The sequence below is a fragment of the Zonotrichia leucophrys genome, chromosome 6 (genome assembly GCF_028769735.1).
Source record: "Zonotrichia leucophrys gambelii isolate GWCS_2022_RI chromosome 6, RI_Zleu_2.0, whole genome shotgun sequence".
Lineage (NCBI taxonomy): Eukaryota > Metazoa > Chordata > Aves > Passeriformes > Passerellidae > Zonotrichia > Zonotrichia leucophrys.
Window position 1 is genome coordinate 32,152,578 of NC_088176.1, and position 16,493 is coordinate 32,169,070.

The window sequence follows — 16,493 nt, forward strand, 5'->3', positions numbered from 1 at the left end:
CAGGGTTGTTTGGTCTGTTAACAGAACACAAATTGTTGTGGATGCTCCATCCCTGGGAGTCCCCAAGGACAGGCTGGACAGGGCTTGGAGCAAGCTGGGATAGTGGAAGGTGTCCCTGCCCATGCCATGGGATGATCTTTAAGTTCCTTTCCAACCCCAAGCCTGCAGCAGAGGAATTCCAAGGAATCTGAATATTGCCTGAGGCAGTTTGAGAGCAGGTGCATAGAGGGAAGGAAGAACATGAAACTCAAATGTCTCCCAGGAACAAGGGGTAACCAGGGCCAGGGGCACAGAGGCCTTGGGGATAGGAGTGGGGACCTGGGATGTGTGTGAGGGCTGTGGGCACAGGACTGAGTGCTCCTGTCCTTCCTCTCCCTCACTGCTCCTGTGCAGAGGGAGAGCCAGGTTCTGTGTGCTCCATGGCCTACAGCTGCTCATCCTGCTTGCCAGAGGGAGAGAGAGCCCAGCAGAGGGTGGGGACCAGCAGCCAGCACTGAGTCCCACTGGAAGTCATGGAGAGTTCATTGAATCAACAGTGAATTTATGACTAATCCCAAATCCGCTCACACCCACGTGCCTCTGTCCATTTCCATTTCCTGGTTGTCCCTGGCCAGAAACACCCAGAAATACAAACGTGCCCAGCTTATCTGCCCTGATCTCCCAGCTCCAGTGCTTCCTGTGACAGTCCAGCCACCCCAGTGCCCTGAGTGCCCCTGCAGAGCCACAGGACATGTCCCACCAGGCAGGGGGCACCTTCATCCCCCAAGGCCATACACACAGTCCACAGTGCCACCTTGACCATCCTCCCACCCCAATGTCCTGTGGGCATCCATGTCCTGTGGGCATCCTCCTCCACGCCACTGACCCAGCCCCCCGTGTCCCAGGCACCGTCCCCAGAGCCTCGCAGCCAGCCATGACTCCCCACAGAGCGCTCCTGGATGCTCATGGACAGTCCCCAGTGTCCCCTCTGGTGTCCTGCAAACCTTCCTTGTCACCCTGTGCACCCCAGGGACCGTCCCGATGCCCTGTGACCCCTCCCAGTGCCCCTTGGACAGTCCCCAATGCCCGAGGGACCCTCTGTGTACCCTTCTCGATTCCCCACGGACCCCCGTGACTGCCCGGGGACAGTCCCCAGCGCCCCTGATGCCCACACCACCCTCCCTCAAATTCCCCGTGGGCACTCCCCATTTCCCTACGGACACCCCCGGTGCCCGAGAATCCTCCTCGATCCCCACCGCCTGCCCCCGGTGCCGTGGCCCCTCCTCAGTTCCCCATGGACGCCCTCAATGTCCCCGGAGCCCCCTCCCCATTCCCAGCAGGCAGCTCCCCATGCCCTCCCCGGTTTCCCGTGCCCCCATCTCCCGGTGTCCCCATCTCCCGGTGCCTCTCTCTCCTCTCCCGTGCCCCCCCAAACTCCCGGTGCCTCCATCTCCCGGTGCCCCCATCTCCCGGTGCCCCCATCTCCTGTGTCCCATCTCCCGTGTCCTCATCTCCCGGTGCCCCATCTCCCGGTGTCCCCATCTCCCGGTGCCCCCATCTCCCGGTGTCCCCATCTCCCGGTGCCCCATCTCCCGGTGCCCCCCATCTCCCGGTGTCCCCATCTCCCGGTGCCCCATCTCCCGGTGCCCCCATCTCCCGGTGCCCCCCATCTCCCCGTTCCCGGTGCCCCATCTCCCGGTGCCCCCATCTCCCGCTGCCCCCATATCCCGGTTCCCGGTGCCCCCATCTCCCGGTGCCCCCATCTCCCGCTGCCCCCATATCCCGGTTCCCGGTGCCCCATCTCCCGGTGCCCCCATCTCCCGGTGCCCCCATATCCCGGTTCCCGGTGCCCCCATCTCCCGGTGTCCCCGCCGTTCCCCGCCGTGGGCGGCCCGTCCCGCCCGCCCCGCCCCGTCCCGTCCGGGCCGTGGGTGAGTCACGGCGGGCGGGGGCTGCCGGCGGCGCGGCGAGCGGGGGCACGGCGGGACCTCCGAGCCATGGCCCCGCCGCTGCTGCTGCCGCTGCTGCCGCTGCTGCTGCTGCCGCTGCCGGTCCGCGGTGAGCCGGGGGCCCGGGAGGGCGGGCGGGCACTTTGGGGGGCGATGGAGGCACCGGGATGCGGGCACGGGGATGCTTTCCCCCGTGGAGGCACCGGGATGCGGGCACGGGATGCTCCTCTCGAGGGGGAGGATGATGGGGAAGGGACGCCCGGGCCGGGCTCGCTCCCACGGGGATGCTCCCGGTGCCTCCCGGGCCGTGCGGGCACCTCGGGAAGGCGGCAGGAGGGTGACAGGGAGACACTTAAACGCGGTGTCCCGGGACTCATCTGGCTCCGGGCACCCCCGGAGGGAGCATCCAGCCCCGTCCGACCGCGGCGTTCGGGGCTCCCGGGAAAAGCAGAGCGTTTGTGGCAGGAATTCTCCGCTCCGGCATCCAGGCAAGGCTGGGAGGGGGCTGAGCCAGCCAGGCACCAGCCGCTCTCCCCGGCAGCCCCCACAGCCGCCAGACGCCGAGTCACACGCGGTGCCATCACCATGGGGAGCTGGAAAACCTCTCCCTGTATCGCCGCACCGGCGATCTGGAATCCAGATCCCTTTTTGGGGTTTCCAGCCCCAGAGGGACTTGCTGGCTCTCGGGTGATGCTGAGAAATCCAAATCCCTTCGGGTTTCCAGCCCCGAAGGGACTCGCTTGCTCTCAGGTGATGCTGAGCGCTCTGAGTTGCGTTCCCAGCTGATATTTCAGGATTTGCTCTTCGGGGTCATCCCAGCACCTTCACATTGGCTGCTCTTGTTGTCCCCTAGCCTGACACCCGAGGGAGCCACGTGTCGGACAGGGAGGGAGGGTTTAGGGTGGATTTCAGGGAAAAGTTCTTCCCCCAGGGAATGGTCCCGGCCCTGAGGCTGCCAAAGCTCCAGGAGGGTTTGGGCGCCGCTCCAGGGATGCCCAGGGTGGGATTGTTGGGGGTCAGGAGCTGGGTCAGTGATCTTTGTGGAACTCCGGGTGGTATCCTGTGCCTCGGTGGTTCCCGGGCCTCTGTCTCAAATCCCTTGGGCTTTTCCAGGCTCCAGGGCCGGGCCGGAGGAGCTGCCCCACGTGGAGCGCTACGAGACGGTGCTGCCGCGGGAGCTGCCGGTGCCCCGGGCCAAGAGAGAGCTCTCCGCGCCTCCGGTGAGTCCCAGGGGATGCGCCCGAGGGGATGCCACCAGCAGGGACCTTGTCCCACCGCCGGGCTCAGAGCGGGACCCTGGACCAACATTTTGGCCAGACCCGCTCAGCCCTGCACCCAAAGAACGACGTGCTGCCCCTTTCCTTGCCTTGGAGAAGCCGGAGCAGTGGATCAGATCCGCTTTTCTGGGCAGTTTGGGGTTTAATTAGGACCTGCAGAGCGGGGCTGCTTTCTCCAGTGCTTTTTTTGGAGACGTGACCCAGCGGTGCCACCTCTTGCAGCCCTGCCGTGATCTTGTGACATCTGGTCTTTCCTTAAGGAGGGGTTTGCAGAGCCTCGTGGAGCTGTAAGCACTTTTCTTGCTGTGTTTGCTGAAGTTGGGGCTTTTTTTTTTGTCCTCTGGGACGGAGAAATAAGAATCAGAAAGTTGCAGAAATCCACATGAAAGCAAACCAGCGCTGTTTTTCTTGGGAAACCTGGCAATTTGGGGGAAGGAATGGGGTTTGAGTCAGGAGTTTGGAGTGCCTGACCTCAAAGTCACTTTCCTCATTGCCTCACAGTGAAATTCAGCCAATTTTTTTGTTTTAAATTCCTTTTCTAGCCCCAAAAAGCGCCGATTTTAGCGCCTGGAGGCACGGAGGGACCGGGGACACGCATCCCCCAGTGCCTTACAGCACGTTCCTCTGTGATTCAAACCCTTCCTGATAAGCTAGCTTCAAAAACACTCCCCAAAGCATCTGTTTTCCCTGCTCCAGAAACCTAAACTTGTCCACGAGATAAACATTCCCCGGGCTATTTAGAGACGCCATCTGTGCCGGGCGTGCGCCGGCACCGAACCCTCGGCAAGGGATGCTCTCCCACCCCGAGGGATCCCTCTGGAGAGGACATCTGCCATGAGCTCCGTGCCTGATGGGGCTGTCTGATGGCTGGCACCTGGGTTTGGTCTTGGCTTGGGTGGTTCTTGGACATCCCAAACCTGCCTTGTTATGGGTAGAGACTCTCCTGCTTTCTGAGACCTTGGAAAGAGGTTAGGTTTGCTCTTGGGTGGGGAAGAAGCTCTCAGCAAGGTTTGGCCACCACCAAACCCATGTGAGACAGAGATGGGTGGGCTCCACACTGGCTCCTCCTGTAGCCAGGATGGGCACAGGCCACCAGGAGCTGGTTCTGGGGCTGGAGGGGTTGGGACACATGGGATTGGTCCAGCAGGTAGAGGTTGAAGCAGATCAGCAACCCCAAAGTTCATCCCTGCAGGCAAGGTGGAGCCCTGGGGTCTCCTGGTGCCACCCTCCCCACCAGCCCAGCAGGGAGAGAGGCACAGCCGGGATCTTCATGGAAAGGGCTCTGGAAAAGTGTGCAAGGCTTCTTGGCTCTTCCCACCTGAACTTGGGTGGAATGGGACATCCCATCCTACCCTCATCCCATCCCCATCCCCATCCCATCCCATCCCATCCCATCCCATCCCATCCCCATTCTCATCCCCATCCCCATCCCATCCCCATCCCCATTCCATCCCCATCCATCCCATCCCATCCCCATCCCATCCCATCCCATCCCATCCCCATCCATCCCCATTCCATCCCATCCCCTCCCCATCCCCATCCCCATCCCATCCCCATCCCCATCCCATCCCCATCCCCATCCCATCCCCATCCCATCCCCATCCCATCCCCATCCCCATCCCCATCCATCCCATCCCATCCATCCCATCCCATCCCCATCCCCATCCCCATCCCATCCATCCACCATCCCATCCCATCCCATCCTCCATCCCATCCATCCCATCCCATCCCCATCCCATCCCCATCCCCATCCCATCCCCATCCCATCCATCCCATCCCATCCCCATCCCCATCCCATCCCCATCCCATCCTCCATCCCATCCCATCCCATCCCATCCCATCCATCCCATCCCCCATCCCGTCCCATCCCATCCCATCCCATCCCATCCCATCCATCCCATCCCATCCCATCCATCCCATCCCGTCCCATCCATCCCGTCCCGTCCCATCCCATCCCATCCATCCAATCCCATCCATCCCATCCCATCCCATCCCATCCCTCCATCCATCACCCATCCCTCATCCCCATCCCATCCCATCCATCCCATTCCCATCCTCCATCCCATCCCATCCCATCCCATCCCATCCCTCCCATCCCATCCATCCCCACCCTCCCATCCATCCCATCCATCCCATCCCATCCCATCCCCTCCACCATCCATCATCCCTCCCATCCCATCCCATCCCATCCCATCCCATCCCTCCCATCCCATCCCATCCCATCCCATCCCCATCCCATCCCATCCCATCCCATCATCCCATCCCATCCCATCCTCCCATCCCATCCCATCCCATCCCATCCCATCCATCCCATCCCCCATCCCATCCCATCCCCATCCCATCCCATCCCATCCCATCCCCATCCCATCCCTCCATCCCATCCCATCCCATCCCATCCCATCCCATCCCATCCCATCCCATCCCATCCCATCCCATCCCATCCCATCCCATCCCATCCCATCCCATCCCATCCCATCCCATCCCATCCCATCCCATCCCATCCCATCCCATCCCATCCCATCCCCATCCCAAGCCCTCCATCCTCCCTACCACCAATCCCTCCCATCCCTTCTCCACCCATCCCACCCATCCCACCCTCCCATCCCATCCACCCATCCCATCCCATCATCCCATCCAACCCACTCCCCATCCCATCCCCTCCCAAGCTCTCCAGACTTCCTGGGAGCACTGAGATTCCCTCTCCTGTGCTCTGCTGAGCTGGCTCAGCACGGCCAGGGCGCTCTCAGGGCTGCTCCCGAAGTTTTCCCATCTGGAGCCCTTGCCCAGCCCATGCTGATGAGGCAGGGCTGATTCAGAGCAGCTTTTGCAGGACGTTTTATTTTAAACTTGCCCTGCGGTCGTCTCCCTGACCCAGCAGCCCCTTCCAAGAGCTTTCCTGCCATTCCTTCAGAGCTCTTCTGGCCTTGGGGCTGCCAACAATAACAAAGGACGGCTTTGTTGGCGGACAGGGGTTGGGACAGACGCTGTTCATGAGAGAGGAATTTTCTATGGATGCAAACTAGGGAGAGTGGGGGCAGCTGAGTGCCAGGCAGAGCCTCTCACCTGGCCCTGAGTCAGCAGGGCTCTCCACTCAGCCTGGCTGCCTCCAGGGTGCAGATCATCCCCTCGGGAATGCTGAGCCATGGCATGACAGCCAGCACTGCCACCGTCTCCGGGGAGAGGCAGCACACCTCATCCCTGAGGAATGCTGGCCCCATGGGAAAGGCTGGCTTTGCCTTTGGCTGGGCTCTCTCCACACCTGGATTTGGCAAGGGATGAGGATGTGCCCTTGGGAGAGGTGGCTGTGCCCTCAGTGGAGGTGGATGTGCCCTCAGGAGAGGTGGATGTGCAATTGGGAAAGGTGGATGTGCCCTCAGGAGAGGTGGATGTGCCTCAGGAGAGGTGGATGTGCCATCAGGAGAGGTGGATGTGCCATCAGGAGAGGTGGATGTGCCCTTGGGAGAGGTGGATGTGCCATCAGGAGAGGTGGATGTGCCATCAGGAGAGGTGGATGTGCCACCAGGATGTGCCACCAGGATGTGCCATCAGGATGTGCCTCAGGAGAGGTCTCAGGTCCCTCTGGCAAGGGCACAGCCTGGCACAGGACCGTGGCACTTTCCCAGCGATTCCAGTGGGATGGAGCCTCTGCAGGTGGAGATCTCAGGACAACCCAGAGGGAAACCCTTTTCCTGTAGGAACATCTCCATCCTGGGTGTTCAGGGCTCAGCTGCAGAGCCACCCTGGCTCACTCGCACTGGGATTGGGGACACAGTGATCCCAAAATGCGCTCCGAGAGGCCGAGGGGAGGCAACTCCCCAAACGTGCTGTGGTGTGTCAGATAGGGCAGGCAGGAAGAAGTTTCTGCTGATAAGAGAATCTTTGTGGTTCAGCTGGTGAGTAAGAGCTGAACTCAGACCCCAAAAAAGGAGCTCTGTGCCTGGTGAGTAGGAAAGCTCCGTCCCTGGCAGGGCCATCTGCAGCCGTGTGTCAGACACGGGAAACAGACTCTGCTGACTCGTCTCCTTGCGGTGACCTGTTCCCCATCTCAGGATGTGTGGGGATTTGCCTGAATGCCCACAGCCCTCTTCCTTCTCTTCTGATTTCCTGTGTCTTTGCTGCGTGCCCCCAGGCTGAGCAGCTCCCTCAGCAGGGCACGCACGGCCCCTGGCCCCTTTCTGGGCAGGATGGGGCCCCTCTGGAGCAGCTCTGGCTGCTGCTGAGGCTCTGATGGCAATTCTCTCTCCTGCAGAGCACCTACCCAAGCCATGTCCTCTATGGCATCCGTGCAGAGGGCAGGGAGCACCTCCTGTGGCTGGAGAGGAACAGGTGAGGGCAGGTGGGGCGGCCTCGGGGGGGTTTGCAGCCCACCCTTGCCCTGAGCATCCTTTCTCCTGGTGTCACTGCACTGCTGAGCTCAGCTCAGCCCAGAGCGCTTTGTCCCCTCCTTGCCAAGCCCACCCGGGGGTGTCACAGCCCCCAAATGCTGCTCCCAAAGTGGGGTCACTGCTGATGTCCCCTCCTCACCCCGCAGGGCCCTGCTGGGGCAGCACTACACCGAGACTCACTACTCTGCAAACGGCTCGGAGATCACGGAGCAGCCGGACACACAGGTATGGGCAGGGGACACACAGGTATGGGCTGGGGACACACAGGTATGGGCTGGGGACACACAGGTACAGCTGGGGACACACAGGTATGGGCAGGGGACACACAGGTATGGGCTGGGGACACACAGGTACAGCTGGGGACACACAGGTATGGGCAGGGGACACACAGGTACAGCTGGGGACACACAGGTATGGGCTGGGGACACACAGGTATGGGCAGGGGACACACAGGTATGGGCTGGGGACACACAGGAATGGCCTGGGGACACACAGGTATGGGCTGGGGACACACAGGTATGGGCTGGGGACACACAGGAATGGCCTGGGGACACACAGGTGTGGGCTGGGGACACACAGGTATGGGCTGGGGACACACAGGTATGGGCTGGGGACACACAGGTACAGCTGGGGACACACAGGTGTGGGCTGGGGACACACAGGTATGGGCTGGGGACACACAGGTGTGGGCTGGGGACACACAGGTATGGGCAGGGGACACACAGGTACAGCTGGGGACACACAGGTATGGGCAGGGGACACACAGGTGTGGGCTGGGGACACACAGGTACAGCTGGGGACACACAGGTACAGCTGGGGACACACAGGTATGGGCTGGGGACACACAGGTACAGCTGGGGACACACAGGTACAGCTGGGAGGGGGAGCAGCCCTACCACCCCTGTGGGACCCCACTGCCCCGGGGCAGCCCCACAGCTGTGCCCCCTGTCCCTGCAGGATCACTGCTTCTACCAGGGCCACGTGCGGGGACAGCCCGACTCGGCAGCGAGCATCAGCACCTGCGCAGGGCTCAGGTGAGTGGAGCCATGCTGGGATCTGGGGACAGCTGGCGACAGCTGCCAGCCTGGGCACAGGGCACGGTGACACGGGGGGACAGAGCCACCCTGAGCCAGGGTGACAGAGCCCAGGTGACACAGGGTGACAGAGCCCCAGTGACCAGAGTGACAGAGCCCTGGTGACCCAGAGTGACAGAGCCCTGGTGACAGAGCCCTGGTGACCCAGAGTGACAGAGCCATGGTGACACAAGGTGACAGAGCCCAGTGACCCAGGATGACAGACTCCCGGTGACAGAGCACTGGTGACCCAGAGTTTCAGAGCCCTGGTGACACAGGGTGACAGAGCCCCAGTGACCAGAGTGACAGAACCCCGGTGACCAAGGGTGACAGAGCCATGGTGATCCACTGACAGAGCCCTGGTGAGCCCCAGTGTGACAGAGCCCCGGTGACAGAGCCCCGGTGACCCAGAGTGACAGAGCCCCAGCTCAGCATTCCCTGCGGAAGGGACAGTGACATCCCTGTTCCTGCTGGAGCTGCAGCCCCCGGCAGGAAAGGCTCCCGGCACTTTGGGGTGAGAGTGGAGCCCTGACACCCCCGGAGCTCCGGGCAGCGCTGCCCTGGCTGGATCCATCCTTAATTAAAGGATCAGCTGCCGAAGCCCAGGACATTCCTGCTGCCTGGAGCGCTCCCAGTGACTGATCCTTGTGCTGCTTGTCCCCTCCCAGCCCTGCAGCCGCTTTGGCAGCTGCGTTTATTGGGAATCCCAGAATGGTTGGGGACGGAAGGACCTTGAAGCCATGGAGACCTGAACAATCCCAGGGATGGAGCACCTACCACAGGCACTCCTGTTGGTCTGTCCGTGTCCTGCCTGTTCCCCAGCCTGACGCCTGCCCTCTGTCTGTCTGTCTGTCCGTCCCCAGCGGGTTTTTCCGGGTGAACGGGACCACGTTCCTGCTGGAGCCGCTGGACGGGGCCGTGGCCGGCCGGCACGCCGTGTACCGAGCCGCTCACCTGCGCGGCAAGCGCGGCACCTGCCGGGAGCCCGGCGCCAGCCTGCAGTACGACCGAGAGCCACAAATCCCCGCGGCCATGAAGCTCTACCGATGGGTAGGGATGGGACGGCATCCCTGCTCCTTCCTGAGCCGGTCCTGGGAGGGAGGAGGGGGTTCCGAGCATCTCGGCCATGATCCTGTCCCATGGGATGGTGTCAGTGCCCCAGCACAGGGTTTGTGGTGGGAACAGGTCCCTGGACCCTGTGCTGTGAGCAGGAGCATCTGTGATCCTGCAGAGCCTGGTGGGGTATCCTATGGCATTTGCTGGCAACCCCAACGAGGTGTAAGAGAGTGGTGCTTATCTTCCTATCAGAATTATCATCTTACCAGAATTAACATCTTATCAGAAGGCTAATTAATTACTTCATTATACTATATTATTCTATATGTCTAAAAAATGAACCTGCCAAGCACTCAACTTTGCACACAATGCACAGAATCTCATGACTGTCACCCCACAGTCCTGACACACACTCTCTGCCCTAATAGGCCTAGTAACAAAACCCCATCACTTTGGATAAATAATCTCCATATTGCATTCTACTTCTGCACAAACACAGGCACAGCAAATAAGATAAGAACTGATTTTCCTTTCTCTGAGGTTCAGGGAATGTGAATCCCATAAATATTCTTGGGAAGAATTGTGCCTTGCTTTTGTCTGTGAGGAGAAATGTGGGGCTGCAGCATCCCAGCATCCATGGGCTGGAAGAGGTCTGAAACCCAGCCAAACACCATCCTAGAGCTGAGCTAGACCTGCTGACCTTGGGAGGCCCTCCAGGATCCAACACACCCCATGGGATGTGGGTCAGCTGGTGGCTTGCCAAGCTGGAAGCTGAGCCCCCTTTTCCTCTTCCCTCTCAGAAATCAGGTCCGGTCCAAAAAGGTCCCCGGTACGTGGAGCTGGTGCTGGTGGCAGACAACCAGGAGGTAAAGTGGGGACAATGGTGCTGGGGGTTTGCTGTCACACCTGCAGTGGGGAGCTCACCTGGGAGCCTCTCTGTGTCCTCCCCACAGTTCAGGAAGCACAAGGACCTGCGCACGGTGCAGAACCGCATGAAGGAGATCGTGAACCACGTGGACAAGGTGAGCCCAGGGCTCTGGATCCCCTCCCAGCTCCGCTGTGGGCACAGGGGAGGCGGCACAGAGCCTGGCACGGGTGGGGTGGTGGAGCTGGAGCCAGCCTCAGTCCCACAGAGTGACCACATCCCTCCATGTGTGACCCACCCCAACCACATGTGCAGCATGGACAGGATGAGGGGCTCAGCTCTGTCCATAAGGGAAATTTTGTCCCTTGTAACCCCTGGGAGCCCATCCTGTGGCCACTCTCAGGCTGCTAACAAAGGGAGGGATGCACTGGGCCATGCTGGCTTTCCTGGTGGCTTTGCTCCAGCCCCAGTTGTTGGTTAGCAGTGTGGGAGCCACATCCCAGCCTTCACCAGCCAAGAGAGAGCCCAGAGGTTTGGGGGGCAATCCTGTGTCCATGGCCACCCCAGCTGGTGTCATTTAGTGAGGTGACAGAGGTGACATTGCCCAGTGAGGAGCATCCTGGGCTGGGCTGCAGCTCCTGGGGCAGGTGGGACCTCCCTGCTCTGCTGCAGCCCCAATCCAGGCTCCCTCTGGCTGTGTCCCACCCCAGCTGTACCAGCCCCTCCGCCTGAGGGTGGCCCTCATTGGCCTGGAGGTGTGGAACCACAGGGACAAAATCACCGTCAGCCCCAACCCCGAGGTGACCCTGGACAACTTCCTGCACTGGCGGGAGTCGGAGCTGCTGAGGAAGAAGCCCCACGACAACGCCCAGCTGATCACGTAAGGACACGGTGGGGGGACACCACCCTGTCACCCTCGAGGGCAGGTGGCCATGGTGGCATCTCCATCATCTCCATCCCACAGGGGCGTTGACTTCCATGGCAACACCGTGGGGCTGGCCAAGAAGCTGGTGATGTGCACCAGGGACTCGGGCGGCGTCAACCAGGTGGGTGCTGTGCCCTGCCCTCCCTGCACTGCCACCAGGGCCAGCCCCTCCTCCAGCCGTCCCCCTCTGCAGCCTCACAGCTGGATTTGGTCCCTGGCATCTCCATCCCCTGTCAGAGTGACCCCCAGAGAGGTGCTGGGGCTGTGGACACACAGCTGGGTACCTGTGGTACCTTTGATACACTTGGGAAACCTCCCAGAGAAGCTCCACGGACACAGGAGCTGGGATTTTAGGAGGCTGTCAGGGACTGGCTGTGCTCCTCATCCCTCCCCAGGAGCAGGACAGGTTGGCTGTGGGGATCTGTGACCTCCCAGAGCCACCACAAAGAATCACTTTTGGAGCAGTCTAAGCTCACTGTCAGCCCTGAGAGACCAACCTGGGCCTCTTGAGGGACCATGTCCAACTTGTGTCTTCCTTCACCTGAGCGTAAAGGCAGCGTGAGGAGACACATGGAGAAGCCAGAAGGGCCCCTAACCCAGGCTGGGCTCCTTGTCCCACAGGACCACAGCACGAACCCCATCGGAGCTGCCTCCACCATGGCCCACGAGATGGGGCACAACCTGGGCATGTCCCATGACGAGGACGTCGCCGGCTGCCGCTGCCCTGTCCCCAAAGCTGACGGGGGCTGCGTCATGGCAGGGAGCGTGGGGTGAGTGAAGGGGGCAGGGGGACACCCCTGGGCAGCAAAAACACCAAAAAATGATAGGGTGTCCTGAGGGGGTGGAACCAGTGAGATGGTTGTGTCGACTCTCCATCTCACTGCATATCATTGTCACCACTTTGTAATGAAGGGATGGGACTATTTTCTGGCTAAGAGCCATTTATTGCTCAGATAAACATCAGTCTCAGAGGCTGTGAGGTTTTAGAGGAGCAAACACTCAGCCATAGCTTAAAGCAGTCACAAGTTCCTTGTTACAAGGCAATACAGAACTTTCTAACCCAATGGACAGATGCCACAAGGTTCATTTTGCTTTTCTAACTTACCATCTTTACTTCACTGTGGATACTTTTGCCCAATGGGGTTCTGCCACACTTATATGCTTCTATTATAACTTCTAAACTCTCAGCTCACTCTATACGACCACACCCCTACATTATAAACCCTTCACCATCTTACCAATGCAGTTTTCTACATTACAAACCCTTCACCATCTTATCAATACAGTTTTCTATATTATAAATCCTTTACCATCTTATCAATACAGTTTTCTACATTATAAACCCTTCACCATCTTATCAATACAGTTTTCTATATTATAAATCCTTTACCATCTTATCAATACAGTTTTCTACATTATAAAACTTTCACCATCTATCAATACAGTTTTCTATATTATAAACCCTTTACCATCTTATCAATGCAGTTTTCTACATTATAAGCCCTTCACCATCTTATCAGTGCGGTTTCTCACTTAGGGCATAGAAACACAAGTTTATGATTTTTCTGCTTAACATCTCTATATTTTATTTTTATATCAATCCAAGCTTCTCCCAAGGCTGCAGATCAAACCCCTTCAGTGCCTGTGGAAGTTCCTATTTTTCCGATTCCCATAACCACAGATGCTTCTGAGTGGATGGATGTCCCTCCCGCTGCCCCCGGGGCTCTCTGCTGACCGTGTCCCGTTCTGTGCCCCCGCAGGCTGGTGTACCCCAAGCTCTTCAGCCGCTGCAGCGAGCAGGACATGTGGCAGTTCCTGGGGGACCCCCGCACCAGCTGCCTGCTGAACGCGCCCCGCGCCGACGAGCTCTACGGGGGCCCGGTGTGCGGGAACCAGTTCGTGGAGCGCGGGGAGCAGTGCGACTGCGGCACGCCCCAGGTGGGGACGCCCTCCCGAGGTGGCCAGCAGGGACCTTAGAGCTGTGCGGCTCCTGATGCTTCTGCCAAAAAATAACCGGCAGAGGATGTTCGTGTGTGCCCCCGCCTTCGTGTAGCTGGCTGAGATTTTAGCCTAGGAAAGATGGACATCCCCCAGTGTGTCCTCCAAAGGTGTCCCCCCTCCCTGTTCTTTCAAGAGTTGTGCTCAGCTGTTCCTCACCCCTAGCAGCATGTTGGAATTAAGACTGACAGACAGACAGACAGACAGACAGATAGGCAATGCCTCTGGGATCAATCCCTGAATGTTCCCTGATCCAGGGAGCACAGAAATCCTCACTTTTTCTCCTTGTGCAAAGGGAACCAGCTCAAGGTCCATCTTTTGAAAAAGTCCTTTCTGGCCCTTTGGTTTGGTGTTGGTAAAGGGGATAAAGAGGCAGCAGGAATGTCCGTCCCCACCTGGGATGTTGTTGTGGTTTTGGCCCGTGGTTTAACCCTGCTATGGGCACCTGGTTACTCGGCAGCCTGGTCCCCTGGGAAAGGAAGGAAAGGGTCCTTCAGGGGCTTCCAGGAGGGTTTAATTCCATCCCTGTCCCGCAGGAGTGCTCGGACCGCTGCTGCAATGCCACCACGTGCCAGCTGAGAGAGGGAGCCGAGTGTGCCCGCGGGGAATGCTGCCAGGACTGCAAGGTACTGCCGCCCGATCCGCAGGCTCCTAACCCGGGGGAGAGCCGGTGCGAGCCCTGGAGGAGCGGCTCAGTCGGTAGCAGAGTGCCAGCATCCAGGATGTGCTGGGAGGCGTTTCCCAGAGCGGTGCCCTGGAGAAGCGAGAGCACCCAGGCAGCGCTGACACCGCTGCTCCCCGTGCAGGTGAAGGCTGCAGGGACGCTCTGCCGGGCCAGCAAGAACGACTGCGACCTGGCCGAGCACTGCAGCGGCCTGAGCGCCGAGTGCCCCGAGGATGTGTTCCAGGAGAACGGCATCTCCTGCCAGCACGGCAGCGGCTACTGCTACAACGGGGCCTGCCCTTCGCACGGCGAGCAGTGCCGGGCTCTGTGGGGCGCAGGTAGGGCCCCTTCCCTTCCCTCCTATCCTCCTGCCCCACCGGCTGCGGGATGTGCCTGCAGCCCCCGAGCCAGCGCATCGCCCGGCTGCCGTCCCTTCTTGCATCCCAGGATCCCAAAGCGGGATGACATTTTCCGTGTGTCCCGCAGAGGCGCAGGTGGCTCCCGACGTCTGCTTCAAGCAAAACAGCGAGCAGCACGTTCACCTGCACTGCCTGACCGAGTACGGCAAGCAGCCCTGCAGCCCCAAGTAAGGACGGAGATGTGGGGATGCCCCAGATGGGGGTGCGGGGGGATGCCCCAGATGGGGGTGCGGGGATGCCCCAGATAGGGGTGCGGGGGATGCCCCAGCCCGGCCGGGCCGCGCTCACGGCTGTGTCCCGCAGGGATGTCAAGTGCGGCACGCTGCTGTGCCTGAGCGACAAGACCCAGCCCATCCTGGGCACCGGCTACTACTCCTTCGGCTACTACTTCGGCCGCTTCAAGTGCAAGGCGGTGATCGCGGGCAGCGACGCCGGCGAGGCGGCCGAGCTGCGGCTGGTACCCACCGGCGCCAAGTGCGGCGAGGAGATGGTGAGAGCCGTGCGGGGCCGTGCCGGGCCGGGCAGGGCGAGCACCGGCCCCGGGACAGCCTCAGAGCCCCCCTGTCTGTCCCCAGGTCTGCTACGCCGGCCGCTGCCAGAACCTGCTGGTCTACGGCGACAAGAACTGCTCGGCCAAGTGCAACAACCACGGGGTAGGCGCTGGGATGGCCCCTCCCGGAGGTGCCGCTGTGGCACTGCCACCGCCCTGACCGCTCTGTCCCCTCCCCAGGTGTGCAACCACCGGCGCGAGTGTCACTGCGACCCGGGCTGGGCAGCGCCCTACTGCGAGCAGGAGATTTCGGGCATAGCCGCAGGTGGGTGCCGAGGAGGGGCCTGGGGAGGGGGCTGGCACCGCTGCCCGGTGCTGCTCCTTCACCAGCGCCCGGTTTGGTCCCCGCAGGCAGCGGCAGCGCGGTGCTGGCGGCCGGGCTGGCCGTGCTGGCCCTGGCCGGGGTCGGGCTGGCGGGCGGCGCGGTGCTCCTGAGGGCCAGGGCGGCGCGGCGCTCGCACAAAGGGTAATTCATTCCCGTCCCGGTGCTCGGGGCTGAGCTCCAGGGGTGTCCTGAGCAGCCCCTCATAGTGCCCGTGTCCCGCAGGAGCTCCAGCGGGACTCCCTCCGGCCTGGCCAACCCGCTGTTCCAGGAGGGCGGCCGGGCGCGGCCGGGCCGCCGGCAGCTGAGCCGCGGGGACATCGGCCAGCCCAGCCTGCTGAGCAGCACGGCGGCCCCGCGGGTCACCCGGGCTCACAGCCCCGTGCTGGCCCCGCGGCCCCCGGGGCCGCCTCGGTGCCTCCCGGAATGGCCCCCGCAGGTAACCCCACCTTCCCTCCCGATGGCCACAGTCCCACCTGTGCGGTGGCTTGGGGGGGATTGGGGACCCTTCCTCGCCCCCTGCCCCTCCGGGTCCCTGCTGGGTGCCCGTCCAGGTGAGGCAGCCGGGTCTCTCCTTCCACCAGGCGAAGCCGAAGCCGCCCAGCAAACCTCTGCCAGCGCTGAAGAGCAAAGCGCCGAGCCAGGGCGAGGGGCCGCCGGTACCGACCCTCCCACCGAGCCCCTTTCAGCGGTGTCCCCCGCCCAAGGTGGCCCTGAAGCCGCCCGCGGGCAGGAGGTGACCAAGGATGCTGCGAGGAGCGGCACCGCTGGGGAGCCACGGTCTCGCTGCCACCCTTACTTGAATCGCCGGCCGGAGCCTCGGGCCGTGCCCGGGCTGGGCACCAGTGTTTACAGATCCTCGAGTTGTGCCTTAATGGACTCGGCAGCCTCAGGGGGAGCTGCCAGCCGGGGCTTCCCAAGGAAACCAGGAGAGGGGACAATGCCAGCTCCTGGTTTGGGGGACCAGCCCTGCTGGCCCAGGCTCTCCTGTGCCCTGGGAGCTGCTGCCTTCTCTCCCGACGTCCTGAATG

General features: G+C 61.4%; 1 protein-coding gene across 1 annotated transcript; it reads left to right on the forward strand.

Moving 5' to 3' along the window:
- Positions 1-1,976: 1,976 nt before the first annotated feature.
- ADAM8 (ADAM metallopeptidase domain 8) lies at positions 1,977-16,325 on the forward strand. Its single transcript, XM_064716465.1, has 21 exons — positions 1,977-2,037; positions 3,042-3,148; positions 7,455-7,531; positions 7,737-7,815; positions 8,548-8,624; positions 9,527-9,713; positions 10,520-10,585; positions 10,673-10,741; positions 11,295-11,464; positions 11,549-11,630; positions 12,131-12,279; positions 13,270-13,447; positions 14,044-14,133; positions 14,314-14,509; positions 14,658-14,757; positions 14,894-15,080; positions 15,166-15,243; positions 15,321-15,405; positions 15,492-15,606; positions 15,688-15,901; positions 16,047-16,325. The coding sequence occupies exons 1-21, from the start codon at positions 1,977-1,979 to the stop codon at positions 16,200-16,202; spliced, it is 2,523 nt and encodes an 840-aa protein (XP_064572535.1). The 3' UTR covers positions 16,203-16,325.
- The last annotated feature ends 168 nt before the right edge of the window (positions 16,326-16,493 follow it).

Excerpts from the sequence above, each read along its gene's own strand:
- ADAM8 (XM_064716465.1), top strand. The coding sequence starts at position 1,977 with ATGGCCCCGCCGCTGCTGCTGCCGCTGCTGCCGCTGCTGCTGCTGCCG. Across the intron at positions 9,714-10,519 it reads CCATGAAGCTCTACCGATGG|AAATCAGGTCCGGTCCAAAA; the intron begins GTAGGGATGGGA and ends CTTCCCTCTCAG. Across the intron at positions 14,758-14,893 it reads AAGCAGCCCTGCAGCCCCAA|GGATGTCAAGTGCGGCACGC; the intron begins GTAAGGACGGAG and ends TGTGTCCCGCAG.